At 48.9% G+C, this 26,988-nt stretch overlaps 12 protein-coding genes across 12 annotated transcripts; 6 read left to right on the top strand and 6 right to left on the bottom strand.

The window, feature by feature from the left end:
- Positions 1-144: 144 nt before the first annotated feature.
- Positions 145-1,116, bottom strand: N7462_001105 (shikimate dehydrogenase family protein; the record flags this gene model as incomplete). Its single annotated transcript, XM_057072831.1, has 1 exon — positions 145-1,116. The coding sequence occupies one exon, from the start codon at positions 1,114-1,116 to the stop codon at positions 145-147; it is 972 nt and encodes a 323-aa protein (XP_056939361.1).
- Positions 1,117-1,339: 223 nt separating this feature from the next.
- N7462_001104 (Gfo/Idh/MocA family protein) lies at positions 1,340-2,467 on the top strand (the record flags this gene model as incomplete). Its single annotated transcript, XM_057072830.1, has 1 exon — positions 1,340-2,467. One exon carries the CDS (start codon positions 1,340-1,342, stop codon positions 2,465-2,467), a length of 1,128 nt encoding a protein of 375 aa, XP_056939360.1.
- Positions 2,468-2,564: 97 nt separating this feature from the next.
- On the bottom strand, positions 2,565-3,725 carry N7462_001103 (CaiB/BaiF CoA transferase family protein; the record flags this gene model as incomplete). Its single annotated transcript, XM_057072829.1, has 1 exon — positions 2,565-3,725. One exon carries the CDS (start codon positions 3,723-3,725, stop codon positions 2,565-2,567), a length of 1,161 nt encoding a protein of 386 aa, XP_056939359.1.
- Positions 3,726-4,105: 380 nt separating this feature from the next.
- N7462_001102 (acyl-CoA thioesterase) lies at positions 4,106-5,416 on the top strand (the record flags this gene model as incomplete). The annotated part of the gene is made up of 3 exons (XM_057072828.1): positions 4,106-5,080; positions 5,136-5,181; positions 5,355-5,416. The coding sequence occupies 3 exons, from the start codon at positions 4,106-4,108 to the stop codon at positions 5,414-5,416; spliced, it is 1,083 nt and encodes a 360-aa protein (XP_056939358.1).
- N7462_001101 (uncharacterized protein) lies at positions 5,351-7,274 on the bottom strand (the record flags this gene model as incomplete). Its single annotated transcript, XM_057072827.1, has 9 exons — positions 5,351-5,473; positions 5,520-5,702; positions 6,132-6,428; positions 6,489-6,620; positions 6,673-6,702; positions 6,753-6,767; positions 6,824-7,030; positions 7,082-7,159; positions 7,212-7,274. The coding sequence occupies 9 exons, from the start codon at positions 7,272-7,274 to the stop codon at positions 5,351-5,353; spliced, it is 1,128 nt and encodes a 375-aa protein (XP_056939357.1).
- A 1,796-nt stretch (positions 7,275-9,070) lies between these two features.
- On the top strand, positions 9,071-11,142 carry N7462_001100 (putative metalloreductase transmembrane component; the record flags this gene model as incomplete). Its single annotated transcript, XM_057072826.1, is given in 2 exon segments — positions 9,071-9,627; positions 9,642-11,142. 2 exon segments carry the CDS (start codon positions 9,071-9,073, stop codon positions 11,140-11,142), a joined length of 2,058 nt encoding a protein of 685 aa, XP_056939356.1.
- A 533-nt stretch (positions 11,143-11,675) lies between these two features.
- On the bottom strand, positions 11,676-12,700 carry N7462_001099 (GNAT family N-acetyltransferase; the record flags this gene model as incomplete). The annotated part of the gene is made up of 2 exons (XM_057072825.1): positions 11,676-11,864; positions 11,930-12,700. 2 exons carry the CDS (start codon positions 12,698-12,700, stop codon positions 11,676-11,678), a joined length of 960 nt encoding a protein of 319 aa, XP_056939355.1.
- A 565-nt stretch (positions 12,701-13,265) lies between these two features.
- On the top strand, positions 13,266-14,245 carry N7462_001098 (uncharacterized protein; the record flags this gene model as incomplete). Its single annotated transcript, XM_057072824.1, has 2 exons — positions 13,266-13,328; positions 13,412-14,245. 2 exons carry the CDS (start codon positions 13,266-13,268, stop codon positions 14,243-14,245), a joined length of 897 nt encoding a protein of 298 aa, XP_056939354.1.
- A 388-nt stretch (positions 14,246-14,633) lies between these two features.
- N7462_001097 (uncharacterized protein) lies at positions 14,634-15,986 on the bottom strand (the record flags this gene model as incomplete). Its single annotated transcript, XM_057072823.1, has 1 exon — positions 14,634-15,986. The coding sequence occupies one exon, from the start codon at positions 15,984-15,986 to the stop codon at positions 14,634-14,636; it is 1,353 nt and encodes a 450-aa protein (XP_056939353.1).
- Positions 15,987-16,712: 726 nt separating this feature from the next.
- N7462_001096 (C2HC5-type zinc finger protein) lies at positions 16,713-18,230 on the top strand (the record flags this gene model as incomplete). The annotated part of the gene is made up of 1 exon (XM_057072822.1): positions 16,713-18,230. The coding sequence occupies one exon, from the start codon at positions 16,713-16,715 to the stop codon at positions 18,228-18,230; it is 1,518 nt and encodes a 505-aa protein (XP_056939352.1).
- Positions 18,231-19,153: 923 nt separating this feature from the next.
- Positions 19,154-20,936, top strand: N7462_001095 (cytochrome P450; the record flags this gene model as incomplete). Its single annotated transcript, XM_057072821.1, has 3 exons — positions 19,154-19,231; positions 19,317-19,925; positions 20,037-20,936. 3 exons carry the CDS (start codon positions 19,154-19,156, stop codon positions 20,934-20,936), a joined length of 1,587 nt encoding a protein of 528 aa, XP_056939351.1.
- A 2,542-nt stretch (positions 20,937-23,478) lies between these two features.
- On the bottom strand, positions 23,479-25,592 carry N7462_001094 (MDR family MFS transporter; the record flags this gene model as incomplete). The annotated part of the gene is made up of 4 exons (XM_057072820.1): positions 23,479-24,126; positions 24,181-24,607; positions 24,674-25,053; positions 25,122-25,592. 4 exons carry the CDS (start codon positions 25,590-25,592, stop codon positions 23,479-23,481), a joined length of 1,926 nt encoding a protein of 641 aa, XP_056939350.1.
- Between the last annotated feature and the right edge of the window lie 1,396 nt (positions 25,593-26,988).

Below are 26,988 nucleotides of genomic sequence, written 5' to 3'. Positions count from 1 at the left end.
TAAGAAGACCAGTCATTTTTACTGAGACTATTGTTAATGATGCTTTATGGTGCACTCTAGTTATACAATATTTGTTGGATCACTGGAAAAATTGGAAATACAAATCATGAATTATATGCAACCACCTCTAAAATAACAGTACTACTACAGCTTTGGAGGGTTGACAATTTCCCTTGGATAGACAATACTTTTAAGGGCACTTGTAATCCCCTCGTCGTTCGGTAATCGTTCCAACCATAGAATTTGCTGCGCAATACAAACTCTGACCAATATATCTGTCCCCATAATGGTTTTCCACCCTCTCCCACTAGCTGTATTCAGAAGCCTCGTTTTTGGAGATGGCATGTAACACATATCGACAAATAGTCCCGTTCCAGCTTTTTGAATTATCCTCTCACAGACTTGAGCGCAAAGAATTTCTTCGGGCTGTGAAGGAGGGTAGTCTGGGATCGTGCTCACGATAATTGACGGGATGGGAAGTGCCTCTGCAGTTGCCACATCAGCAATGTATCTTAATCGAATACCTGGCATCTCCTTTTCAAAGTGTGCCATAATATCGTCTACTTCAGATCGAAAACGATTGGCGATATATATCTCTGACGGTGAGAACCATTTCCACAGTGTATAAATGGCGCTGCGTGCTGCCCCACCGCCTCCTATCACCATTGCGGGGTTCCCCTTTGCCACCGTGACCACATCGGGTTCATTTGAGAAGATAGCTTCACGTATTCCAACGCAATCTGTGTTTGTTCCGATATGTCGCCGCTTTCCTTCAGGACTAAGACGGACGAACGTAGTATTAACAGCTCCAATCACGCGCGCGGGCTCAGCTAAGTCGTCTAAAAGAGGTCCAAATGTAACCTTGTTGGGCATGGTAATCGATATCCCGATTGTATCCGAAGCAGCAAGTTTGTCCTTGAACTTGAGTTTGTTCGTTGTTTGGGCTAGGTGGAATTTCCAAGATGTACCGTGAGATCCAAAGAGCACTCCGTGCAGAAGGGGTGACAGAGAATGGGAAATGCTACCGCCAAACAAATAGGTATTGTATGGCTGGCGTAGAGATGAGGAGATAAGAGGTGATTTGCCATAATTATAGGACTGTTGAAGGATGTCCATTTTTGAAAGAAATGATTCTTGAAATTGAAGTAAGGTTCAGAATGTTAACAGCTGCTTTTGCGAGATAAATGCTGCGAAGTGGAGATTGAACCGGGCAAAAGCGGGGGTTCTCCGGCCCATTTTTATACACCGGAGGTGACGTGAAGCAGTATATCTCGAGAGCTTCTCTGGAGAATACTAATTGCCATGCCAGTCTATTATTTTTCCAATATCTAGCACCATAATGAGCTCCAAAGACGGGAAAATGGCAGTTGCCCTCGTTGGCGGAGGGACGATTGCTCCACTCCATGCTGAATACCTTCTTTCTTCTCCCACCTGCTCTCTGGTCGCGATAATCGATCCATTCCTCCCAGGAAAGGAACTTGCATTCAAACTTTCGGTACTTCATTTTGACTCTATAGAAAATCTTCGGGACTCCTGCTCCACGACTCCGGAAGCATATATTATCTGTGTCCCATCAAATCTCCACATATCGGTGGCCCAAGAATTACTCAATACCATGTCACCAAAAGCAATTCTTATTGAAAAGCCCTTTTGCACAGACTCCAAGTCAGGTGAAAGCTTTCTTCGAACTGCTAAGAGCAAAAAGTGCACCATACTTGTGGGCCATCATCGCCGTTTCCACCCATCCCTTGTCCGTGCCCGGCAGGTCATCAACAGTGGTCAAATCGGTAAAATCACAGCAATATCTGGATCATGGACCGTGAAGAAGAATGATGGATATTATACCTTCGCTGAGTGGCGTGGCTCCCGCTCTGCTGGTGGTGGTCCAATATGGACCAACTTTGTTCATGATATTGATGTTCTACATTATCTAACTGGATCCAATGTCATTCGAGTGTGGGCAACTGGAACCATAAGCCATCGATCACATCCTGGGATTCCAAAGGATGATAAAGTTGAAGAAGGAGCAGCAATTATGCTTCAATTCGCGAACGGAATTGTCGGAACCTTCATCGTCAGCGATAACGTAGAAAGTCCATTCGGATGGGAAGCCGCGACAGGAGACAACCCACTTTATCCCCCCGCTCCAGTAAAAATTGACTGTTATCGTATCTTTGGCACGCATGGAACGCTCACGGAGCCCGATGGAGCGATATGGCAGTACAACGAAAGAGATGCCAAAGAATTGAAAAAGGAGATCGGGTGGAACGTTGCTATCCGCCGAGAACAACTGAGCTTGTCAGATCAAATTCCTTTCAAGCAGCAGATCGAGAATTTGTCTCGAGTGACTCGAGGATTAGAGGAAGCTCATTGCTCAGGAGACGATGGATTGAATGCAGTCCGAGTATGCGAGGCTGTTGTCAAGGCTTTAAAATTAGGAGATGGCCTTCCGATTGAATTACATTGATCGAAGAAAAGCATGTGCCTATATATACGGAGACAAATGATCGTATTGATTGAATTCTAGCATTCAAACCTGTTTGACCAACCTGCTCCAAAATTTGTTATAATTTAGTTTTTGGTTTACATTCCAATCCTTCATTAACAACTTCATAGTCATGCCCTTCTTTCCATCCTAGCCATTCCGTCAATGCTTTACTTCCCCCTTCACCCGGATATAGGACTTCCAAATTCCATCCCAATTTACCAATAGCTAGTGCAGGTGTATCGGTTAAAGTCACGCCCGCCCTCAACTCGTATCCGTTGGCCTCCAGTTCTTGCTGTGTCAAGACCGGGGTCGCACAAGCGTCAGTGCCATCAAAGATTTCTTCCCACTCTTGACGTGTCTTCTGTCTGAAACGCTTTTCAAACGCAGCTTTGATAGCTGGCCAGCATGCACGATCTTCTCGGGTCTTAACCCATTCTTCGTCGCGCAGACTGAGTCCGTCAACTAATTCAAGAAAGAACTGTGGCTCTAAGCCAGCCACGGCGAAATAGCTGCCATCATCCTTGCACTCATAGACATTGTAGTAAGGACATCCCCCATCGGAAAGATTTTGCCCTCGAGGCAGATCCCATTGGCCAGGAATCTTCGTCGAGATTCTTGGCATGGTTGCTAGATAACTAACACCATCTGCCATATTGGATTCCACTACCTGTCCTTTCCCAGTTGTTGAGCGCGCAAAGAGCGCTAACATAATACCTGTAAAGCACATATGACCTCCTGCGGCAAAGTCTCCCAGTATGTTTCCAGGCGGCAACGGTGGCAATGGACGATTGGATGGCTGAATCACGGCGGACGAGCCAAGCATCGAAAGCACGCCGGACACAGCCAAGTAATTTATATCATGCCCTGCCATATGTGCATACCTTCCATCTCGCCGGAACCCCGTCAATCGAGCTATTATCAATCGTGGATTTACTTCAAGCAGTCTTGTTCTGGGATCGAGCCCGAGTTTCTCGAGCACGCCCGGTCGGAACGGATCAATCAAGACATCTGCGTATTTGACAAGGCGAAGAAATAAAGATTTTCCACCAGGCGATTTCAAATCAATCTTAATTGAGGACTTGTTTCGAATCAAAACGTCGGGGCTGGGCTGGTGATGTTGCTTGACGCGGTCGATGCGTATCACTGTGGCGCCATTGTCCGCAAGCATCATTCCAGCGAAAGGCCCTGGGGCCAGGCCAGCCAACTCAAGGACTTGAATTCCATCTAGGGCTGGCATCCTTCTTTGCTCGATTATGATCTTGGCGTCTTCTCTTGAAATGGGAGGTTTGATAGGCTTTGAGCAAAAGGTATTAGTTCCTTGGTCAAATTTTCAGACGCAATAGATTGACGACAATTCATCATCCGAAAATTTGTTTTAAAGAGTAATGTCAGATCCGGATAGGGAATATTAAATCATCGGCCCCTAAATTTGTCCCCCACGTGGAGAAGTTGAGTCGATACTACCTGTAGTATTAAATGACCGAGTCAAGGCTAAATTCCGAACATTGTTAAGCCGAGGAAATGTACTATCTACTAGCATTGAATTTCAGTATTTTAATCTAAAAAAATGAACAGCCAAAGACAGTAATTTATATAAAATCTTGAATAGAAAACAAAATGAATCCAACTGAGTCCTCGCCAATCGAGAAACATATTAAGGTTGTCTCGGCATCGGCTTCCCACTCGGATGTATTCAAGAACCAGTACACATTATGGCGACCAAGTCTGCGCGGGATATTTGGTGGTATAGCAATTGCGCAGAGCCTTCGCGCAGCACAACTGACAGTCCCTGATGGGGTCTACGCGCATTCAATGCACTGTTCGTTTGTGTCTGCAGGAAACGGAGAGGATACTATCAATTACCATGTCGAAAGGATCCGCGATGGGAAAAGTTTTTGCTTGAGGCTCGTTCGTGCTATTCAAATAAATCGGACAATATTTATTGCAACAATCAGTTTTACCTCGCACCAAATTCTGCCCGAATCGAAGTTCTTGGAGCATGCTATCAATATACCGAATATTGAGCTCCCGAGTCGTTCAAAATCACCCAGAGCCAGCGGTAATTCTGGAATTGTACTCGAGGCCCCTTTCATCAACAAAAGTGCTGGTATTTTGAAAGGAAAAAATCACAATCCGTCGGATAAGCGCATTCATCAATGGATTCGAGCACGGGGTGCCATTGATGCCCCAGCCGGTGACCCTGTCCACCTCGCTGCATTGGCATTCATGTCAGATAGTTATCTGCTCGCAGCAGTGCCACATTGTCACCAAACATGGCTGTTTGAAGATCCACCTGTCACTGAGTTCTACTCTACCAAAGAAGACTTATTCACGTCCCCCAAATCCCATACGCCTATTCTACGACCGCATCTTGAAAGCTCAACCCAGATCGAAGGCGAACTTGGTTCAAAGGTCACAATGATGGTGAGCCTGGACCATATCATTTATTTTCACAATGTCAAATGCCTCAAGGCCGATGAGTGGCTTTTGACCGAGGTACAGACAAGCTGGTCCGGAAACGCGAGGGGGTTGATTCATCAAAAGATATGGGCAGGAGGAGATGGAACCCTTCTTGCAACCTGCATCCAGGAGGTGAGATACCCACATCAGATATTGTCGTAGTTTGAATCTATGCTAATTAAGTCAGGGTATCATCCGCTTAGATAAAGATCAAGATAAGTCCCTTTCAAAAAGTAAGTTGTGAAGGATATGAGCAGTTAAAGCATGTGTCATAGATTTCCTTCACAAATAAATGTCTTATGCCATAAGCCAAGGGGCCCTCATTTTATCTTGAAGTAAATAAGTCCTCTAGTCAATAACTAACTATGGCACTGCTTAGTCACTAACTTAGCTATAAAACTTCTAGCTTGCATCCTCAATCTCCTGAGCTACAACTTTCTGAGCCATTTTGTGATTGAGCCTATTTAGCATAGCTTCGTCGCTTGTAAAAAGTGCATCGACCTCCTCAAGGGTTTTGTTGGTAGGCTATGTATGTTAGTCAAAGTTTGGTCTTGTGAATTGGAGAACTCACATCTGGACACATAAAGTAAACAAAAAGAAAGGCAATCGCGTTAAAGATCAGCGGCCATATCCAGATTCTTGCTCCAACTGTCTCAAAAGCAATGCCACCCGCGAATACCGTCAGAAATGTAAATAGCCATACTCCAAGTAGACCAGCTGCAGACCCGATATGGCGGTATCGTAATGGGGCAATCTGTTATTCACTTTGTTAACTCTATGTCCCGGTCGTGAAAGCCTGAAAAAAACTTGCCTCGGGCCCATAAAGCCAAGGACATCCTACCCACCCCCAACCATAGAAGAACATGTAAGGAAACATGATCATTGCTGCTGTCCATTGAGTCGCGACAGTTTTGTTTTGAAGCATATTCAGAACAACAAATACAAGCATGCAGCATGTTTCTATGCATGCGGTGTACATCATTATTCGCCGGCGTCCGACCCGCTCGATTGTGACAATACACAGCAACGAACCAAACCACTGGACGGTCAAGGAGATGGCTGCCAATAAAGAGGCAAAAAAATCTGAAAGCCCCACCTGTGTGAAAATCAAGGTCATATAGTAAACGAGCATGTTAATACCCATGGACTGCTGAATAGCCAGAATCAGAAAAGAGATTCGTACACGACGTCCGACGCGAAGGGGCGTATTGTCCCAGACGAGACTAAGAAGAGTCAGGCGGTTGCTTGATTCTTCTTCAACATGAAAATTTGACATAATTTTTTCTTTCATGGCCTGAATTTCTGGAATATCGCCACTATTGCTGACGCCTTGGCGATAAACACCGTAGATGCGTGAGAGTGTCTTATCACCCTCGGGGATACAGTCACGGGCATAGTACCATCGAGGTGTATCAGGAAGAAATACCATCGATGTGCCTGACAGAATTCCAAATATTGACTGGATTGCAACAGGCATACGCTAGATTTATTCTCAGTAAGCTTTTGTTGGATCTAAGTTATTCGTGCAATTAGTGCTTACCCAGGAGACCTGGTTCGTCATACGAGTAAATCCAAACGTCACCCAATAGGATAGGGCCACCCCAAAAAGTAGAGAAGAGCAATTGATTGCAACTTCTGGCCCGCGTCCTTTAGCATCGGTACTCATCTCAGACTGCGCAAATTAGACTTTAAAATCAAGTTCAAAAAAAGGTGTTCTCGCATACCATATACATGGGAACATTGCAAGTGATAAACTGTTCCATGGTCAGATTGAAAGTTTTTTCTTTTGGTTAGATTAGCTTACTGCAATCCCGAACCCCTGCCACAAATTAGTCTCATTTACCCCTTTTCTATCCATTGGAATGTCTGACTTACACAAAGTACTCGAGCCACAATAATCTGAGGAACTGAAAATGAGGCTGCTTGGATTATTCCACCGATAACAATGAATACATTGCCAATGATGATGCAATTGCGGCGACCGAGAGGTAGGCCAATCAGCATAACAACGCATGACATGAATGCTGCAGCTAAAGTGTAAGAAGAAGCAATCATGGGGATTGTTTCTGTGCCTGTTGGATTCTGTAATCATTAGACTTGTCGTATGTAATCTTATTAACCTTGAGTATGTACTTCAATGGCATTCTGAAAAGGCTTTGTTTCTTGTACTCCACCAAGAACCCCAGCCTGATAACCTTCGATCAAGAACCCCTTTTGTTCAAAGTAAGTTGGTTGTTCTTTAATAGTCTCAAGTAAAACTCACAATCGAGCAACTAAATCTCGCTAGACGACGCAAGGTTCGACCCTGGATATATTCATCAAACATTGTGAGTTCGTACTAAGTGAAGTGATGAAAATATTGTGATTGAAGGCATTGAAGTCCACGGAATTTAAGAACCCCGATTTACGAAGTAAAATGCGGGGTTAAACTTTCAATTACTTCAAGGCTCTATTATTCCTAGATTACGGGGTAACGAATCTACACAGAATCAATCATAATACAGCTAATTGAATTGGTAAGGTTCCACGCCGGGCAATTGTTTTGAGACCCGATTCGGATCCGGGGTATTATTTTGATGTGGGGTTAAGGCATACCTTTCAGGATTTTATCTCAAGCTGAATTAAGCTTATCACAGGACTGTTACGTTTCAAGATCCTTGTGATACATTTGGGATTAAGCACTTAGCTCATTACCTACGTGAAGTCTAGGGACCTTCTATAAAAAAAGTCAATTTGGGTTCTCTGGCTCAAATGGAGAGTCAATACACCAGGTTAGTCGGCCACCTTGGGCAAGATAGTAGCAGTGCACGCCCTCCATCTCAGTCAAAGAAATCTGTGTAAGATTTCGTCGACATATATGCGTAGGATTAATCTTTGTACGCCTTTGCATGTCTGATGCGATTCATTCAGAACACTCTCAAATATCATTCCATGAAGCATAAAAAAACCCGAGTCAGGCATCAGCTGTGATTGAGCGTACCTGATCATAGATCTTGATCCTAATGTGATGCCTCTTTTTAGGGTTGAATGAAGCTAAGGTGTGGGTATAGCTTTTCCCGAGATAATCAAAGTTAATTATATGAATGGACCTTAGGTATGTTTTCACGCTATTTATATCTTGGATATTTTGTATATATTGAACGAACAGCAAATGATCTTAGAGCTCCACGTCGGCATATCTTGCGCAATGTTCTAAATTGGGCTCTCAATTGCGGCTCCATGTCTTTTCTTATAAACGCCAATCAGCTCTTATTGGAGAATTTTTGCCGCTTGTGCAAGGTACACGGCCACATCGTCCCCATCATCCACAGGGAAAATCATCCGACGAATTCAGACTTTTCGCGCTCCCTTGAGGGCATGAATAATATATTTTGGACGACTTTTACCGCTCTCTTGATGTCATGCCAGCTCCAGAATTGGAAGGGGAACAACGACTGGACGGGAGCTCTTCACTGCTCCACCGCGCTAATGCGGCCCGATCACTCCAAGTCACCGTCTCTGCAAATGACAATCACGCTGATTGGATTTACTCGGCGCTAACCCATCACATCTGCTTGGGACATTCCCTGTCGTATGGCGACCAAAGGCGTGGTCACCATGGTCGCCATAGCGAAACGCTTTGGTGAACCACCACTTCTGCAGCTCACAACTCGCCATGTCCTAGAAGGGCGTGATTGGTTCGGCCGGTCCTGCATGGCGCAGCGAACTCGTTCTCGTCACAAACCCCGAGAATGCACTATTTCGGTGTCACCCCCCCCCCCCGCGCTTCGTTCGCCCATGTGGACGGAGTACTTGTACGCCAGATCGCCCTTCCAGATTCCCCTTTCTGCTTTGCCATCGACTTTGAAGCTGCTGCTCGAGCTCCCGTGAAGATATGAGCTCGAGGCGGTCGTAGAGATTGGCGGAGGCACGTTTCTCTGCTGCTAGCAAACTATTCTGATTGCGACCAAAACAAGAAGGGTATGTCGCTTGCTTTCTAACCAATGTGACTTGGAACTAGGAAGGTTGGCAAGACAGTCAAAGCTTATAAGGATCAGATTTTGAAGATTCCGACATATATCATCCACCACGAAGATCCACACAAGCCAATATATATTCCTTTTGGTCTCCTTTCTATCCATTATGGATTCATTAGCCTCTCTCGCGAAGCGTGTCAATGTCATCGTCTCGGCCTCAACCACTTCGAAAGAATTGGCCGAGATGCAAAGAGATCCATGGTCAAAATCGGCAAAATACGGATATGGCTTCGTCTATTTTGCGATCATATTACTGGTCATCACATCTCTTATTCGATTCTGGCATATATGGGGAGATAAAATTCGCATCGCGAAGTTCAAAGAACAGCGACCGCAATTCACCTTGAACAGCTCCAATCACAGTACCTCATCGCCGGATGAATACGAGCTTCCCAGTGCAGGTACTGACGCTTCGAGCGCGAATTTCTTCGCTTCACAGCCTCTTCCCCCACCGCCCAAAAGACGAGAATCGATTTTCCAACGAATTATTCCGTTGCAACGGGTGGTTGCACTGATGCGCTGGGTTTTCTATCGGCCTATGCCTGTTATCCGGGTTGGCAAATTGGAATTCGTCTTCCCTTCTCTGGCAGTGACGGTGATCGTGTTCGCTGCATTAATTTTCGTGACGCTATACTGCTTTGTGCCTCAACCACTGTACTACTGGTCGATTCGCCTAGGATCGCCTCCCTGGCCATTCGAGCGGGCATGCTTGCCGTTGCGATGGTCCCATGGATCGTCGCACTCAGCACGAAGGCGAACATTATTTCACTATTAACGGGGCTGGGCCCTGAGCGGTTGAATGGACTACACCGTTGGTCGGCCTACATCTGCCTGTTTTTGAGCCTGGTACACATGGTTCCCTTCTATGTCACTCCGATTTGGAAAGACGGGGCCATCATCAACTACAGCAAGTTCGTTACTCCTAACATGTACGTGTATGGAACTGGCCTTGCAGCAATTACGCCATTATTCGTTCTATGTGTTCATTCACTTCCTTTTCTTCGGCACTGGATGTATGAGCTGTTCGTCATTGTCCACATACCTGTGTCCTGGATCTTTGTGGCCATGTTGTTTTGGCATACCAAGAACTTCCTTTCGTCTTGGGGCTATCTTTGGACCACAGTCGTTATTTGGATCACAACATATATTGCTCGGCTTTTCTATCTGAACTGGACCAACCCATTCCGTCTCTCGTCATTTTTGATTGGAGAGGAATCCGCCATCACCGTGCTTCCCCAGGGAGCCCTCAAAGTGACGATCCCGACCAAGATGCGCTGGAGGCCTGGTCAGTACGTCTACCTCCGCATGCCTAGTGTTGCGTTCTTCGACAACCACCCATTCACGATTGCTTCTCTGTGTAGCGATGACTTTCCGTCTGCGTACGGCGAAAAGTATCGCGACTGCACCCTTGTCTTTCGACCATTCAAAGGCTTTACTCACAAAGTTCTCAAAAAGGCTTTGGAAAATGGTCCGTTCAAAACATACACGGCATTTTTGGAAGGCCCATATGGGGGCATGCAGCGAGAAATGGCTGCTTTTGACGATGTGATATTCTTTGCAGGAGGTAGTGGGATTACCGCGATCGCCAGTCAGCTCCTTGATCTGATCAAGAAGATCCGAGATGGTAAGGCAATCACCAGGTCAGTGAAGGTGATCTGGGCTCTGAAAACCCCGGAGACCATGGAGTGGTTCCAAGAGGAACTTCGCATTTGTCGAGACCATGCACCAGTCAATGTCCTCCAGTGCCACTTCTTCCTGACTGGAGTCCAAGTGGATCAAGCCGGCCGTGATTTGGTCCAGGAAAAGATTTATGATATGCTTCAAGGCATCGACAAGCGCAACTCCGCATACATTCGCGAAGAAGCCGCGGGTGATGCACAGAGAGAAAAGGAGCTTCGTCATGAAAATCAAGACGGACTTGCCGCTCTTCCTGGTGTATACACAGCGCCTCATGTTCCCAATACTCGTCACTATTATCAACCGTATATGAACCCAAGTGCTTCGAATTCTTCATCAGCATCCAATAGCAATATTCCTTTTGATTTTGGATTCGGCAGCCCACAACCAAAGCCGCAGAAGGCTCCGACTCCACGCTACGCCGTGTTCCATCCCTCGCAGAGAAGGGAAAAATTGGCGGACGGACTATTTCCGTCCAAATGTTGCAGATATGCTGAATGAATTCTCAAAGAATTTCGGTCGCCGTACTTGCGTTTTCGTTTGCGGCCCTCCTAGCTTGCGTGTCGAGGTGGCTAGTACAGTAGCCAGGCTTCAACAAAAGGTGATGACAGATCCGTCCATAGACGAGATCTTCTTGCATGCAGAGAACTACAACATCTAATAATCTCATGTCCCTCCTTTTATACGTTTGATGTACAGTCTCTTCATGATTATGTTACACCTATTCTGGCTGATTTGATACCCGTGGCGTTTTCAAAATTTCTTACTTTGTCAATATACGACCATCATTGTGTATCTTTGCACTACTTTATGCACATGTTGCCCTCAATCAAGTAATTTTCAATAAAGCACATGTTATTTGCGCTTGTTCTATCGCTTTCATGATGCATGTAGGACGCTTAAAAGGGCAAGCACTAATTTTACTTTAACCTTATGACCGTACATCCTACCCTTTGATATATACAAAACTCTAGCCAACCACCAGGGTATTTTAAAGTTGATCATATCAAGAATCGCAGATGTTTAGAAACAGTTCACCTCCGTTGTAGCTCTTTCACACCGTCATCCTCTGCTTTACGCTTCCGTGTCGGGGTTTCACTCTTTTCCAGGATTTGTGACTCGCCTAGTAGCTGAACACCATGATCGTCGTCATCTTCGTCTTCTGCTTCGACCTTTTCCCAATCTTCATCCTCGGGAGCGGTGCGAGATGTGCGTTGTGAAGCCTTTTTTTCTCTTTGGATGGGTCTTGTAGATCGCTCTTCCCATCCCATTGCACATCAAGGCGTACAATTTTAGCACCAGAAGGTTGCAGGCGTCGATAGTAGCCCTCAACAATCCCTTCCTGCACTTGAAAGCCACGGGCAACATACCATCGCAGTCCATCCTCGTTGGCTTCGTGAACATGCGCCGTCACCGAGCGGATGTTATAGTGTTTCACAATATTCGATACTTGACATGGGCCTTTTGATCGGAGTGGTGACTCGAAGAGTAGGGAGTTCAACAGGGCAGCAGCCACTCCATGACCACGGTATGGGGAGAGGAGATGAAGTGTCTGGATGTATAGATTGGTTGCAACTCGATCTTGGGCCGACCCCGACGACTCCTGCTTCTCCAATCGACATCTGATGCCTCCGATCACCTTATCTGTTCCAGTTGAGGCGCTAGAGTCAGGTGCAGCGGCCACCGGATGGTCATGATACAGCGCGACGCGTGACAAGGACGCGATAATAGGGTCCACAATTGTGGCCGTGTAGAAGGAGTTTGGGTAGCGGATAGGGAGGAGCAGCCCCGTGATCCGTGTAAAGGACGGTATATGCGCAGTACTGATCTTCTCGACCGTTATATGCGGATGGGATGTCGCATAGCCTGCGGGGATGACACCTTCATATGGCGTAAATGCAAGGGAGGCACGGTTTGAGTTGGTGTTTGTGCTAGCAGATCGGGGTGGCTGAGGCGGCGGAGGGTGAATGGGAGGCCGAGTGTGTCGGCTTGGAGAAGGAGATGAACCCGCAGAGGTATTTGAGGGCTGCGACTGGCCCTTGAAGAACTGGTAAGCCATTTGCTTTCGTCCTGGCGAGGCGCAAAGAGGACGAAAGGGCGAATGCGGAGATGCGATAAGATAAGCCAGTGAACAACTTGCTCCAGCCTCGTCGCCGCGCTCTTCCATCTCTCTCCCCACAAGCTGGACCGGCCAGCAGAGCCCCCAATCGGTAAGTCGATTGTCCTTTCGGTCTTGGATCCGTTTTATCGAGGACGCGATCATATTCACCAGAAAAAGCCCCCTTTCCCCCTTATTGATTGGGGATGGTCGGCCCATTCGCGAACACCCCCGATGTCGCCATTCAAGCTTTCCGCTGACTCGGAGTACACTGCACTAGGGTTTCCCAGTATCGTTCTTCCTCTTTCATCTGAATCTCCTATGTTCAATACTCACCGTCACCTCGGACCGATTCCGACTTCATCATTCCCATTGGCGCCTCCCTGCATAGATTTCCAGCACATGGAGAACTAGACCGCGACCCGGCGGAAAAAGGGTTTGACTGTGTCGCGGGCAGACGCAGCTCACGGCTGTCGGCCATTCAGGAACGGACGATCGAGGTTGATATCTCTGGACGACTCCGAAAATGGCCGACTCCAACACCGCTAGCCGCAGGCCAACCTACCCTGCTGGAACGATTGCCAAAGTGGTATGTAACGGGACTACGCCCGTCGGTAGATCACGAACATTGGCACCCTTCTAATCATTCCGTATTTTCTTTCCTCTACTTAGTCAACCGACATTCTTAACGAAACATTCCACAACATCATCCATGATTTGGTCGCTAAAGTCCACCGCGAAGAAAAGGTGGCGCGGATGCGCTCCGCGGTCGTGATCGCCCGGCAAAAAGCCGAGGACGAAGCGACCGTTCCGGATGAAACTGCAAGCAAGTCTGTGGCAGATGCGAAAACAAAGGAGGTGATGATAGACGCAAACAAATTGGCAAACACGCATCTCGAGACTGATGCCGCCATCTTTGATCATGGGAAAGTGTTTCTAAAGGGTAACCCCATGCACACTGTCAAAGAAATCATTTGCCCCGACTGTCGACTCCCTCGTTTATCCTACCCTCCAGTGGGTACCGGGCATTGTCCTCCGCCTGACCCTAAACGCGAGTATTGTCACAATGGGCCGATGATCACCCTCCCTGGCCATGATGTTCATGGCAAATTGTTCGCTGTCATGCCGAACCCGAAGAAGAAGAAATCGGACAAAGACAGCACTATTCCAGAAATACCAACCAGCAAGTGCCCCATCTGTCCGCGCTATTTCGTGATGAACCGAGTGGCCCAGCATTTGGATCGCTGCATGAACATCTCCGGCCGTGGCAGCAGCACCCGAAATAAAACCCCAACCGATAGTGGAGCCAGCGGTGCCAGCAGCCCAACATCCTCTGCCCCGAAACGCCCGTACGAAGAGGACGAAGGTAGTCCTAGCCCAACCAAAAAGAAGAAGCTCAACGCCCCTAAGAAGAGCTCTTCTACGAAGCCGGGGCCGAGCAAACTGAAAAACTCTTTTACGGCGGAAGACCACGACGATGATGTCAAGAGCGAGAATGCGGACTGACAGAGGCTCTGAATTCTTTTTGATATCTACGTTCGTCTCGGGAGTTGTTGGCGTTGCTTCTCTACTATTGCCGCGTATTTGTTACGTGATGGTTTATTGTGCTACTCATGGCGTCTCTGGGTTTGGACTGATCTACACAAGAATTTGCATAGATGACGGTGATGATAAGGGTGGGCTAGGATTGTACATTATTCATATCATACAAGGAGCCTTGGCACGGCATTTCGTTGTGAATTATTCCGTACAAAGTTTTTGTAGCTGATTTTTCGTAGATTCGGGCTCTAGAATTGACCGGGCAATAGTACGGCTTCAAAAACTAAATACAAGGAAAAGGCAACAGCGCTCATGTATATGCCTGCTTGCCGCTTATGAATCCTATAATGATATTTCAACCAATATATCCAGCATACTGGCTCCATTGAGGATCGCCTCTCAAGCCTTGAATCTCACTCTCCTTCAAGCAGAGTAACACATCTATATCGCCTTGTTCCGATTTGGGTAGAAAGTACAATAGCCCCAGGACCGGCTTGGATTTCGGGCGTCTTACGATACCAGGCTTGCCTAGGGGCCCAAAGTTGAGACTGTATGCACCAACGCCCGCCCACGAAGATGCATTAAGCCAGGTATCAGGATTAAGTTCTGGCACATAGTTGATAGTGCTTTTGTCAGGCTCTTCGGCGATCAGCGTTGCTAGGCTACGGAGGAAACTTCGATCTCTGATTCTCCGGACATCTCTGCGCAAATTTACAGCTATGCTTCCCAATGAGGCTCTTCCAATCTCCTCCAAAGTCATGGTCGAGAAGGTTTTGACGACGGCAACGCCCATGTACTCCTTTGGTATATTAAGAGCCTGTCTACAGTCGACGGCTCGAGAAAAGCCCGTTACTGTGCCCGGCTTCTGGCCCAGACGTAGGCGGGCTATGCTGAGTTGCTTCCAGATGAATGCACTGAGGGCATCATCTACCGATGGAGTATTTGCCAAGCCTGCTAGTTGCAAGATGCTGGCTTTATCGAAGCGGAAATGATAGAACGCTGGTAAAGAGCCTGGTGGAGGAGACCGCCGGATTGTGATTAGAGACGAAGGACATCGCATGTCTGAATGGCCGCATCGAAACTCGTTTGGTTCCAGCAATGAAAACATTTGCAACCGGTCACGATTGTTGGTATCTATAACTGTATGGCCGCAACATTTGGCTTGTAGTTCAGTCGCCAGGAGACGGAAGAACTGGTCAATGCCTCCCATGTCCAGTATGTTGTGTTGGGCTGCGCAGTCGAGAATCAGACCATTTTTGATCCAACTCATTGTCAAAGTCAGGACTGGCGCAGGCTCAGTCTCACTCTCGGTATAGCTGTCAGGGAGAGATGTCTGGGCCGAGAGTAGGTGTCCTTCGAGAAGATCACTTGGTGCTCTGGAGGCTATGATATCTTCATAAGACGAGCATTCCTCCGATCGATCCTGGATGTGGAGAATATTTCGAGTTCGGGCGCATCGTGCCACGGTGAAGATACCCGTACATCCTGGGCCAACCTCTGAGTGTAGCACTGCACCGCCGAGCCAAGGTAGGGCCGCCGTGATTCGACTGGCGGCCGCTTGAAAAGCCAATACAGTGGCATCTCGAGAATAGCTCTCTGGATGGGACAAACACACGACTAGGTGGGTATACCCTTTCATGCGAGGTAGCTGTCCGAAAACATCCTGTGTGCCCGGAACGAGCTCCATGCGATCGTTCATCGTTGTCATTGGTTTTGGGAGTAGAGAAGTTGCCCGCCTCGGAAAGCACTGATCCGATTTCTCCGCAAGGAATGGATAGATCGTGCGCACGCACCCGATATATCCCTCGTTTTCTCCATATCCTGCACAAACAAGTAGTGCAGGACAGGCGGGAGTCATCCAATACTTTCGCTCTCGACTCAGGCCATCCCATGCAGCCCAGGGCAAATCTGCAGCAGCGGATCAACCACCCCTAGCGCTGGTGACGGGGTGTAATACAATGAGGGCCATGGGCCAATGGGCAAAATGCCGGTATTATCATCGCGCACCTCTGGGATCAATTCAGGGTCGTAATTGAGGTGGTCGAGTTCGCTCAATAATACATACTCTGTGACGTCGCAATAATATGGAATCAAGGTGGGATGGGGATAAATGTTGTTGGAGTATAGAATCTTGGTATGTCTGATATGTATGTCATGTCTAGGAGGCCAAGCGCAGCCCCAACACAATCTAATTCTCGTCAACAGTGTTTGTCTTAAGCCTGAAGCGTATTCCACGCGAACGGGCTCCGCCTGCCGCCCGTCGTGGTCGGGGAGTCGTTTGGGTATAGTTGGATTGGCGGGTCGGCGCGGGGGAACGCCGACTGGGATCGCTTGGCTTCTTCCGCTTCTTCCACTTCTACCTCTCGTCCCCCAATTCCACCACGTCCCAAACGGTGCGCTTCACCCTAGTCTAGGGTTGGTCCAGCTGCCAGACATGCCGGACATCACGGCCTGGGCGCTGTCCCGTCTCAGTCAGCTGCTCCCGCTTGATAATGAATCGCTAATGCAAATCATCGACTACTCCGCGAGTCTGTCCAAAGACGCCAGCGCCGATCACCTCAAAAACCTCCTCGGCGACTCCCCCGCCGCCCTGGAATTCATTACTTCCTTCAATGCCCGTCGCAATACCGGATCTACCACGAATGCCTCGACCCAATCCAATGCAGCCCTTTCCTCCACGAATGACCGACCGAAGGGGAAGAGCAAGAAGGAGAAGAAGCCACTGCACAGCGCCGGCCCGCCGCGACGTCCATCCAACTATGGAGATATCGGGGGAGGTTATATGAAGTCGAAGCAGGATGAGGTCTACATGCCCGCCAGCAAATCCACCTCTCATCCCTCCCATGGACTCTCCACGCCCGGTTCGTCAGCTTCGTCCCGTGCCCAGTCGCCCCTCCCGGTCCCCGTCGCCAAACCTCCCCCGTCCGCCTCGGGGCCTGTGCTTTCAGATATACTCCCGAATGTGCGTTCGAAGACAAGCAAATCGACCAGGCAAGCCGGAGGCTCAGCGACCCCGTCCAAGTCCACTGGGGCCCTGACGACCAACAATATCTCCGACTTGACCGCCGCCATTGCGGCGCTGGAGATATCAACAAACCCGACTCTCGGCTCCACACAACGGAAATGCTCCTGTTTTGCCTCCATTCATCCATTATTCGACCCCGCTCCCAATTGCATCAATTGCGGTAAAATCATCTGCTCCCTGGAGGGCTTACAGCCATGCTCCTTCTGTGGCACCCCGCTCTTGTCGGCCGAGGAGATTCAAGGAATGATCAAAGAACTTCGGGCCGAGCGGGGACAGGAAAAGATGCGCGCTCACAATGAGAGTGTTCACCATGACGGGGGGCCACGGCCATCGGGCTCGGGATCCGGATCATCGACCCCCAACAAGCTAGATGCAGCCCGAGCGCACAGAGATAAGCTCCTTCAGTTCCAAGCACAGAATGCCCGTCGAACGAAGGTGGTGGACGAGGCGGCTGACTTCGAAATCCCGAACGTGGCTTCCACGCTATGGATGAGCCCCGCTCAACGTGCACTCGCGCTCAAAAAGCAACAGCGCATCCAGCGTGAGTTGGAGGAGAAGGCTCGCCCAGAGTGGGAGAAGAAGAAGACTGTGATGAGCCTCGATATCAAAGGCGGCAAGGTACGACGTGTTTATCAATCGGCCGCGATCGAATCCACTCCAGAGACCAGCGAGCCAGATGCGGCGGATGCGGCGGATGCGGAGGATGCCCAGGGGCCGGAGAGTACCCGTGCATTCAGCAAAAACCCCCTGCTTGCGGCAGGAGGCCTGATGCGTCCAGTGTGGAAGGCTCCCGATGGCAAGACTGCTGACAATGTCGAGCGGAACGAGCGGAAACAAACTTGGCGGCGTGTTCAGGATGACAATGACGATAACGAACAGTGGATTCTGGATGGTGGATTACATGGACACAGCAACAAGGCTGCATGAAGTCCGACCAACGAGGTCGACTTCCCACCCCGTCGGGCCATTTTCTGACACATCCTCTGTACAACCGGGTTTGTGGATGACGATCCCTTTTGGCATGGTAAGCCTCACCGGGCAAGTATTAAATGCCAACATGGCTTTGCAATGCCATATCAATCCGCCGAGATAGCGTCCCCTCCACCACCATTTCCATTCCTGGAAATGCGCAGCAACCGTCTTGGAGTCCATAAGCCATGCGAAACTAATTATGGAGCCGGGCCACTTTTAGATATGAAAGACCTCGGATAATAGCGGTATACGACGCACCAGGGGGGTCTTCTAACAACCCGCGGTGGGGAGACCCGCCGAAGGGCGGGTGCTTTTGCAATTGGCATAGATTATCACTGCAGCCTACAGCTGTAGCTGTAGCCCCCGCCCTCTGCCCATATATCTGTCTGGTAGATCATAACAGACTCCCTATAGAGTTGACAATTCTCTCATATTGAACAAAACTAAAAAACGGGTCTTGCGTGATCTCTTTCTCTCCCCGCAAATCCGAGTGTAGCGAATAGGCGATTAAGCATAACTCATCCACATTCCCCAGGAATTGTGGGGGAGCGGCCCATCCTCCCGTGATCAAAGCCCAAGAGATCAAAAGGCCATTGATCCCACATATCTCACGCCCGCCAATTGAAACAGGGAAGTACCCGGTCATAGCCGGAACGACCGATAAGACCGGCGCAGACCTCAGTCCGTGAAGTTTGGTGTCGACCCTTCCCCGGTTCCGTCGTCATCAATGCCAAAATCGCGGCTGGGCACGGGTACCTTCGGTGAGAGCTGCTCGGGAAGTATATAAACCATCCCCGAAGAATCCAACCTCATATCGCCAGCGATAAGCCCATACCGACACTGAATGACGTGAACTACTGCATCAAACAGCAAACAAAATGCTCGTAGAACCAGTGCTGAGGCAAATGTCGATACAGAGGGTAGTGGTAGACCTAGTCGAGGTACTAGGTGTTTTGGTAAGGACTCCGCCAACTTCTCCCACCTTCAGTCAACCCCCAACAACGGCTCTTCCAAGTCATTTCTTCTAGGCTGACAGGATAGACAATTGCCTACGTGCTTTATAACCGGTTTATTCACCCGCTGCGCCGCATACCGGGTCCTTTCCTGGCGTCTACCACCCCATGGGTCCAACTCTACCATGGCTTGAAAGGTGACCGTCACCTGTGGTTGCATGCGTTGCACCGTGACTATGGCACACATGTGCGCGTGGCGCCAAATTTTGTCTCTGTAAATACTGATCGTGGGCTACACGACATCTACGGCCACGGCAAGCGGCTCCAAAAGGCAGACTTCTACAATGCGTTCCCCGCGATCAAGGGCGTGTACAATACGCATAATGCTATCGATAAGACCACGCACGGGCGCAAGCGCCGTGTATTGAGCCAGGCCTTTTCAGATGCCGCGATGAAGGGCATGGAAGATGTGATGCTGCTGCATGTTCGGCAGCTGTGTGCGGCGATGGCCGGATCCGATGGTGCAGATGCAGGCGATCGCAAGGGCGTTGTCCGCAATATGGGTAATTGGTTCAGCTACCTCTCCTATGATGTGATGGGAGAGCTGTGTTTTGGGAAGAGCTTTGATATGCTCATCGCAGAAGGCCGGAGGCACATGATTGGACTTGTGGACCGGGCTGCTAATCGGCACTATGTGGTGAGTTATCATCCATTTGGAATTATCCTTCGACCGTTTTATAAACTGTTTAAACGCGGGCTTCATCGCTCGAACACGATGAAGCTGCCATTCTGACAGACAATATTCCAGTGTGGACTTTGGATGCCCTTAGATCGTTGGCACCTCGACCAGATTTTGATTCGCAAGCTTACTACTGACCGGTGGAATTTCATTATGAACTCTCGGGTAGAGGCCAACAAGCGTGCGCAGGAGCGGGCCATGGCCGGCCGGGAAGCCAAGAAGGACTTCTTTTACTATTTGCTAAATGCCAAAGATCCTGAGACGGGCAAGGGTCTCAGCATGCCTGAGCTTTGGGGCGAGTCAAACGTACTCATGATCGCAGGCAGCGACACAACCTCCACCACTTTGGCGGCCACTCTTTTCTATCTGGTCCGTTCCCCAGTGGCCTTAACCAAGTTAACCGCTGAAGTACGCGAGGCTTTCACTGAAGTGGAAGACATTGTCAGCGGCAGCCGGTTGAATGAGCTTGTGTATCTGAAGGCCTGCATCGACGAAGCACTCCGTCTGGCGCCCGCCGTGCCCGGCGCACCACCCCGCGAAGTTATGAAAGGCGGTGCTCTTGTGGATGGTGTCTTCTTGCCTGAAGGCACCGACTGCGGCACACCGACCTACTCGATCCACCGACAAGCGCAGTACTATCGTGAGCCAGAGACTTACATACCGGAGCGTTGGATCGAAGGCGAGACTTGCCAGGCGTCTGGCGTGTCGTGGCAGAGCTCGAAAGAGGACATTGAGACTGCGCGACGAGCATTCTGCCCCTTTAGCATTGGCCCGCGCGGCTGCATTGGAAAGAGCATGGCATTTATGGAGATGCGCCTCACTTTGGCGCGCTTGGTCTTCCTCTTTGACATGTCGCTAGCGGATCGCCAGGGCGAGGATGCCGCTGGCCATTTGGCATTGGTGGATCACTTCACAAGTGCAAAAGACGGACCCAACGTGGAGTTTCAGAAGGTTGTGCCCGTGAAATAAAAGAAAATTAAATATAAACAAGTTTATAGTATAGAATGAATATGAAAAATTTGCCCAATCCAACAGATATTCTTGGTCGGAGTGGAAGTAAACGGAAGTATGAAGCAAGAAGAACTTGCGGTCGCGCCAAGGACACGGTTGCGCGTCTTGGCAGCACCCGCAACGTCCCCCAAACAACCAAGCCCTCCTTGGATGCCCGACGCCACTCGACATAGATGCGCTGACGCTGTGGGGAGTCCTGACTAGAGATCGGTCTCCATGCTGCGAGAATGCCCTCTGCATTGACCGTGACGTTCGTACAGGCAACTGTGCTGAATGCCGTGTCCAACATCCTTGCCCAGCTAATAGACCAGCGCAAGACCACCGTAAGCAAAACCTCCTTTTCTGACATTGAATATGGATCTGCCCAGCCCCCGGATAGCAGAGCAAATCGGCAAGTACATTCGGAAAACATGAAATTTTTCTAATGGTCAAATAGACTCCTTTTACTTTGAATACACTCGCTTTGCTTCAATTCATCACCTATGGCATCCTGATCGTACCTATCAACTTCTACTGGCAGCGCGCCCTGGAGGCGCGGTACCCAGGATTTCCCTCGCGGGCAGAGATCTCCAATCTCTTTCGAGGTTCATCTCGGAGGTCATCCTCCTTTTCCTTATCATCCCTCCGTTCCTCCTTCTCTGCAACCTTCGCTCGGCCCGACCGGGATGGGGCGCTACCTCGCCACTTAGAGAAGGAGAAGGAGAAGAGAGAGGACCGCTGGGCGCCTCGACCAAAACAGTCGGGCCTACACAGCTTTATGATGAAATTCATTCTAGACCAGACCGTCGCGTCGGTCATGAATATAGTGCTTTTCATTGTGTTGATTCATTTTTTGAAAGGGGAGAGTTTGCAGCGGGTGTGGGAATTAGTCGTGGAGGTTTGTGCCTTCTGGCTCCATTATATTGACCCACTTGTCTCATTCTTACATCTAGCATGAGATGGGATGGAGCTCAAGTTCAATACTAATTGCCTCCCTAGGATTTCCGTCCAATCATGATTGCCCGCCTCAAATATCGCCCCGTGGTCTCGACTTTGATGTACACAGTCATTCCAGTCGACCGCCGAGTCGTGTTTGGGAGCGGCTGCGGCGTAATCTGGGGAATCTACCTAAGTCTCTATGCGGCAGTGTAGGAGGGTGTTCTTCGTCATCTCTTGTTTTTCTTTTTTGCTTCCTGCTTTCGGCGTTCACACTTAGAGGTGAGCTAATCCATCTCGTCCAATATGTTGTTCAGTTATTCAACATTAGATTTCTATAATACCATGAGGATAACTATAGAATATTTTGAGCATCCATAAGGTTGACTGTATTGAAACTGGGGCCGCAAATATATCAACAACCTAGCAAACGTTGAAGCGCCCTCTCTTCGCTCTCTCTCTCTCTCTCTCTCGAGCTCTCACCTTAAAACCCATGCACTTGCTCTACTCCATCTTCTTCATGTTCTATGTTGCTCTCGATCATTCTCACTCACTTTAGGCCTCCTTGTATCCAAATTGCCATAGGCAAAAGGGAACGTCATAATGACCATACCCGATGAAGATGAGAGAGCATGGCATCATTCTTGTTTTGTTTGATCTGGCCTTGACTCTATATTTGGGCTTGTAATTTGGCCGTGGCTACCAGTATAGTAGAATTGCCTGAATTTGAGCTATTATCTTCAAATATTAGCTTTTGATGGCGAATCGCTGCTCTTTTTACGATTCAAAGCAGACGAGACGAAGAACCACCGAAGGAAAAAGAAACCTCTCCATAAGCTTTGCATTGATGCTCGTGTATCTGATCAGATCCAACAAGGCAAATTCATTATGCTATGGTTTTGTATGGCACAGTCTGGTAAATATAGGTTCGCTTGTGTGCAAAAATAAATCGAAGACAGGAAATCTAGCTGATGTAGATCTTTGAGTCTTCTCTCACCGCTCGGAAAAGGATCAATCATTTGTCATAGGTCAATTTCCAAGGTTATTTTGAGACATGAATGTTTGAAATTATTAGTCGAGTAGTAAGTCCATGGGATTTGGTATTAGACAGCTGTTGACTGGAAGTGCGGTAGAACAGAATAAGGCACTGTACAATCGAGGCCAAAGACAAAGGATTACGAGAAAGAAAGAATGCCAATGAATGCTATTCAAGGCGGAGTTACTATGGAACATTAAGCGAATCCCTAAGATTCAGTAAAGATACGAGTCTTAGAATCTGCGACTCGTCTTCGCAGGTAAGTAACATCAATAAAGTTTATGGTTGTGTGTCAACGGGGTCCAGAAAGTCGGGGTATTTTTCCAAGAGTGGACATGCCAGCAAGCCTGACAGTATCCACAAGATCGACATCAGAGGAAGGGGATGGTCGTGTAGCAAGGTCAAGTTTAAAAAGATTGGGCAGTCGTGTCCCAGAAGTAGCCTCGTCATCATTTAGATGACAGGAAAGAAGAAAAATATGCATGAAGCAAAAAAGGAAAGACAAGGAGTGTGAAATGTGGATTGCCCTTGGGCGTGTTCCCTGTCGACTTAAACCGCCGCAATCTCGACTTTCTTTCCCTTGACCGAGATCCACTCGACGAAGATGGGTCCGACGAGTGACAATGCACCCATAGCCACAGCCACGTAGAAAGTCTGCGTGATAGCCGCATTGTATGCCACCAAAACGCTATGCAGGGTCGATCCGGATACGACAGTCCGCAGCATAGTTGCTCCAGCAGAGACGATTTTGATAGCATCAGCATCGGGCGCATACTTGGCGAGATTCTGGTACAGCTGATTCTGAAAAACATTCTGGGCGACAGATACAAAGATTGAGCCGCCTAGAGTTTGAGCGAACATAACAATGGCTGTGCCGCTGGGGACATCCCCGGCGCTGAGAGCTGTCTGAGCAACCATCATGGGCTGCTGCATACCCAAGCCCAGCCCGATACCGAAGAGCGCTTGGTATCCGATCCACTTGGGGTGGCCAGAATCAACTTCTAGCGTAGATAATAGTCCAGCACCGATGGTCATGATGATTGCCGAGAAGATCATGAAAGGAGTATAGTAACCACAAGCGGTGACCAGGCCACCGACCAGAATAGAAACCACCACGACTGCGATGATCATCGGCAGGTTCATGATGCCTGACTTCACAGCCGTGGCACCTTTGATAGACTGGAACCAAATCGGAAGCTGGGTCTACGTTAGCAGGAACGAGTCGATCAGTGTCAAGGATATATCACCCACATAGTAGACGAGAACAAAGTACGCCGCGCCTAGGGCGAGCGAATACCACGCAGCACCCCAGACATTGCGGTTCTTGATCAAGCGTGGAGGAACAGTGGCACGATCCTGGCCCCAATACTGCAGACCTATGAAGATAATGATCAGGACACCAAAGACGACAAACAGCGCGATGATGCGAGCGTTTCCCCAAGGGTACTTGGTTCCACCCCATTGGAGGGCAAGGAGTAGACTGATAATGGCAGGCAGAAAGAAAAGTGAGCCCAGGAGATCCATCTCAGCAATTTGCTCCTTCCATCCCTTCTTGTTCTTGATGGCCCCGGGGGACTTAAAGAAGAACAGGATGAAAAAGAAGGTGACCGCGCCAATTGGAAGGTTAATGTAGAAGCACCAGCGCCAAGTCAGTCTGTCAGTGAAAGCGCCTCCCATGCTGTGACCAGGTTAGCACTCATTGATCGGGACTATTTGTTATCGGCGGTAAGGCATGACGACATACAGGGGACCAGCAACACTGGCAATGCCAAACATGGAGCCTACCAGCCCTGTATACATGGGCCGCTTGTCGAGAGGCACACTCTGGGAAATAATCAAGATCGAACCCGAGAAGAGGCCTGCAGCACCGAGGCCTGCAATGGCGCGCCCACAAATTAAGCCGACCGAGTTTGGAGTGACACCGCAGACGAGCGAGCCAATCTCGAAGATCGAGAGGGCAAAGAGGTAGATCCATTTAATAGAATAGAAGGTGTAGAATTTGCCAAACATGAGAGTTACGGAGCAGGTTGTTAGTAGGTACGAACTACCATACCAACCCACATCGTTGAGCGAATTGAATTGATCAGTAATCTTGGGGATGGCAGTTGCAATAATTGTATTATCCTGATATCAATCGTGAGTGTGAGGAACCAAAGAGCATGCGAGTTTGGGAGAGGTATAGCTGCACATACCAAGGCCACACAGAACACACAAAGACACAGCGCGATGGTAATTAGGACAAGTCTCCAGGCTGACGGATATTCAGGCACATCATTTTCTTTATTCTCCGCATCGGAAGAAGTCTCGACAATCTCGTTCTTCTCGTAATTTTCTGTAGTAGCTTCCTTCTCCGGTTGCTCTTTAGGGACGGGCTCCTTGTTCGAGTCCTCGTTAGACATTACTCCAGGCGAGTGATTTGCGGCAGCCTCCTTGTTTGAATCATCGGGGACCGTCGTGTCTCTCATCGGTTCATCAACTAATGTACTCTCTTTCTCGCTAGGTGGCTTGGAGCCTTTCTCTTCTTCCTGGCATTGGGCATCCGTATCCGATGGACCATTCGTCTTGCCGACCTGGTTCTCAGTAGGCTGATTGAGTTGTTCCGCTAGAGGTGTATCCTTGGGGGGATCTGATTTCTTGAAGAGAGTAGAGATTATGGAAGGCATGGTGGGCAAACGAATGGCAGGAACTGAAGAACAAGCCCAAAAACCACGGGCAACGGGGGCCAGCGAAAAACAAAATTAGGAAATAGGATTGAATACGAGAATTCAAAGGGAGGGTAACGCGGATAATAAAGGCCAGTCAATGCAGGATTGGCATTGGCAACGCAGCTGGCCCTTTGTACAGGTCTCATCATGGACGGGGGCAACCTTGCCTTTGCGACCCAAGGCCAACGTGGGTTCGTGGAAAAAGGAGCCCAGTATCCCCATTGCCATCCTCGTCACACAGACATCCTACTAAGGAATCCTTAATCCCAGGTGGGACGTGGGAATCTCCGCGATCATAGTGTTGTGAACTGCCGTTTTCATAATCCGCAGTGACTAGCTCACCGTGCTTTTTTTTTTTTTTTTTCTCTTTTTTTCCCTGGGCGTCTGTTATGCTGACAACATGGCATCTTTTTGTTTTGCTCTCTTCAGTGCATTAGCGAGCAACACACTGTGGCTGGACACGACGGTCGCGCATAGGCACAAATGAAACCGCGTCTCAGCCGCAGGCCAGGCGGGACCGCATCGGCCAGGAGGCCATGCAAGGATCATTGCGCTAGAGACTGCATGTCTCGACCCGAGCTGCGGCGAGACCTTCAAGGGCCCCATTTGGGGATTTAGGGGTATGAGAGGGATTGGATAGTCGAACACCCTTACTCCAGGGCCTTCACAGCTATCATCGGCGAATTGAAGAACAGGGGATGAACATGGTGGAGGAGGGAGAAGGGCAGGCCAAAGGGTCTATAGATCATCATCTCCGTCACCCTGGACTTGGGCTACATCAATATACCGGAGTTGCGGATCTTTTCAACGGGACCGGATCATCAGACTCGGGAACGGAACCTGTCATTCACCGATTTGTGTAGCCTGGACTTTTCCGGATCATCCAGGAAGTCCCGGCAATTAAAGATGGCCGGCGCAGATGCGTGAATGAGACCCAAATCCCCAACACGATCGCCCAATCGCTGCTGGGCAGCTCTGACGGCCTGAGGCATGAGATGGTGACTCAGCATGGATGACAACAGTCTAACCTAAAACAGCCTGGCGCATGCCGGGTTGCCAAGCCATCGCGGAGTTTGGAGTTTAGCTTGTTTGGCGACAGGTGTTGCTGTGGAAGTCGAATGGGCAGATTCTGTAGAAGCAAAGCGAGCTCCGCTGGGAGTTTACTCACTGCGTATCTCAAAAGGACTGATTTAAGAAGAGCTTTCCTATCTCCGGGGCGCTCTAGGTCCTACAAAATCAACGAAGCGCTCTACAGTACTCTAGCTGGGTTGATATAGATCGAAGAGGCACAGCTTCGCCAAACAACAGTAATGAACCACATTTAAACTGAGTTTCCAAGAAAGGAAAAGATTTG

This window comes from Penicillium macrosclerotiorum (assembly GCF_028827735.1).
Source record: "Penicillium macrosclerotiorum strain IBT 26536 chromosome Unknown utg000001l_segment0_segment0, whole genome shotgun sequence".
In the NCBI taxonomy this organism is placed as follows: domain Eukaryota; kingdom Fungi; phylum Ascomycota; class Eurotiomycetes; order Eurotiales; family Aspergillaceae; genus Penicillium; species Penicillium macrosclerotiorum.
The sequence above is the reverse complement of the archived record's forward strand: the minus strand, read 5'-3'. Positions and strand labels throughout refer to the sequence as shown.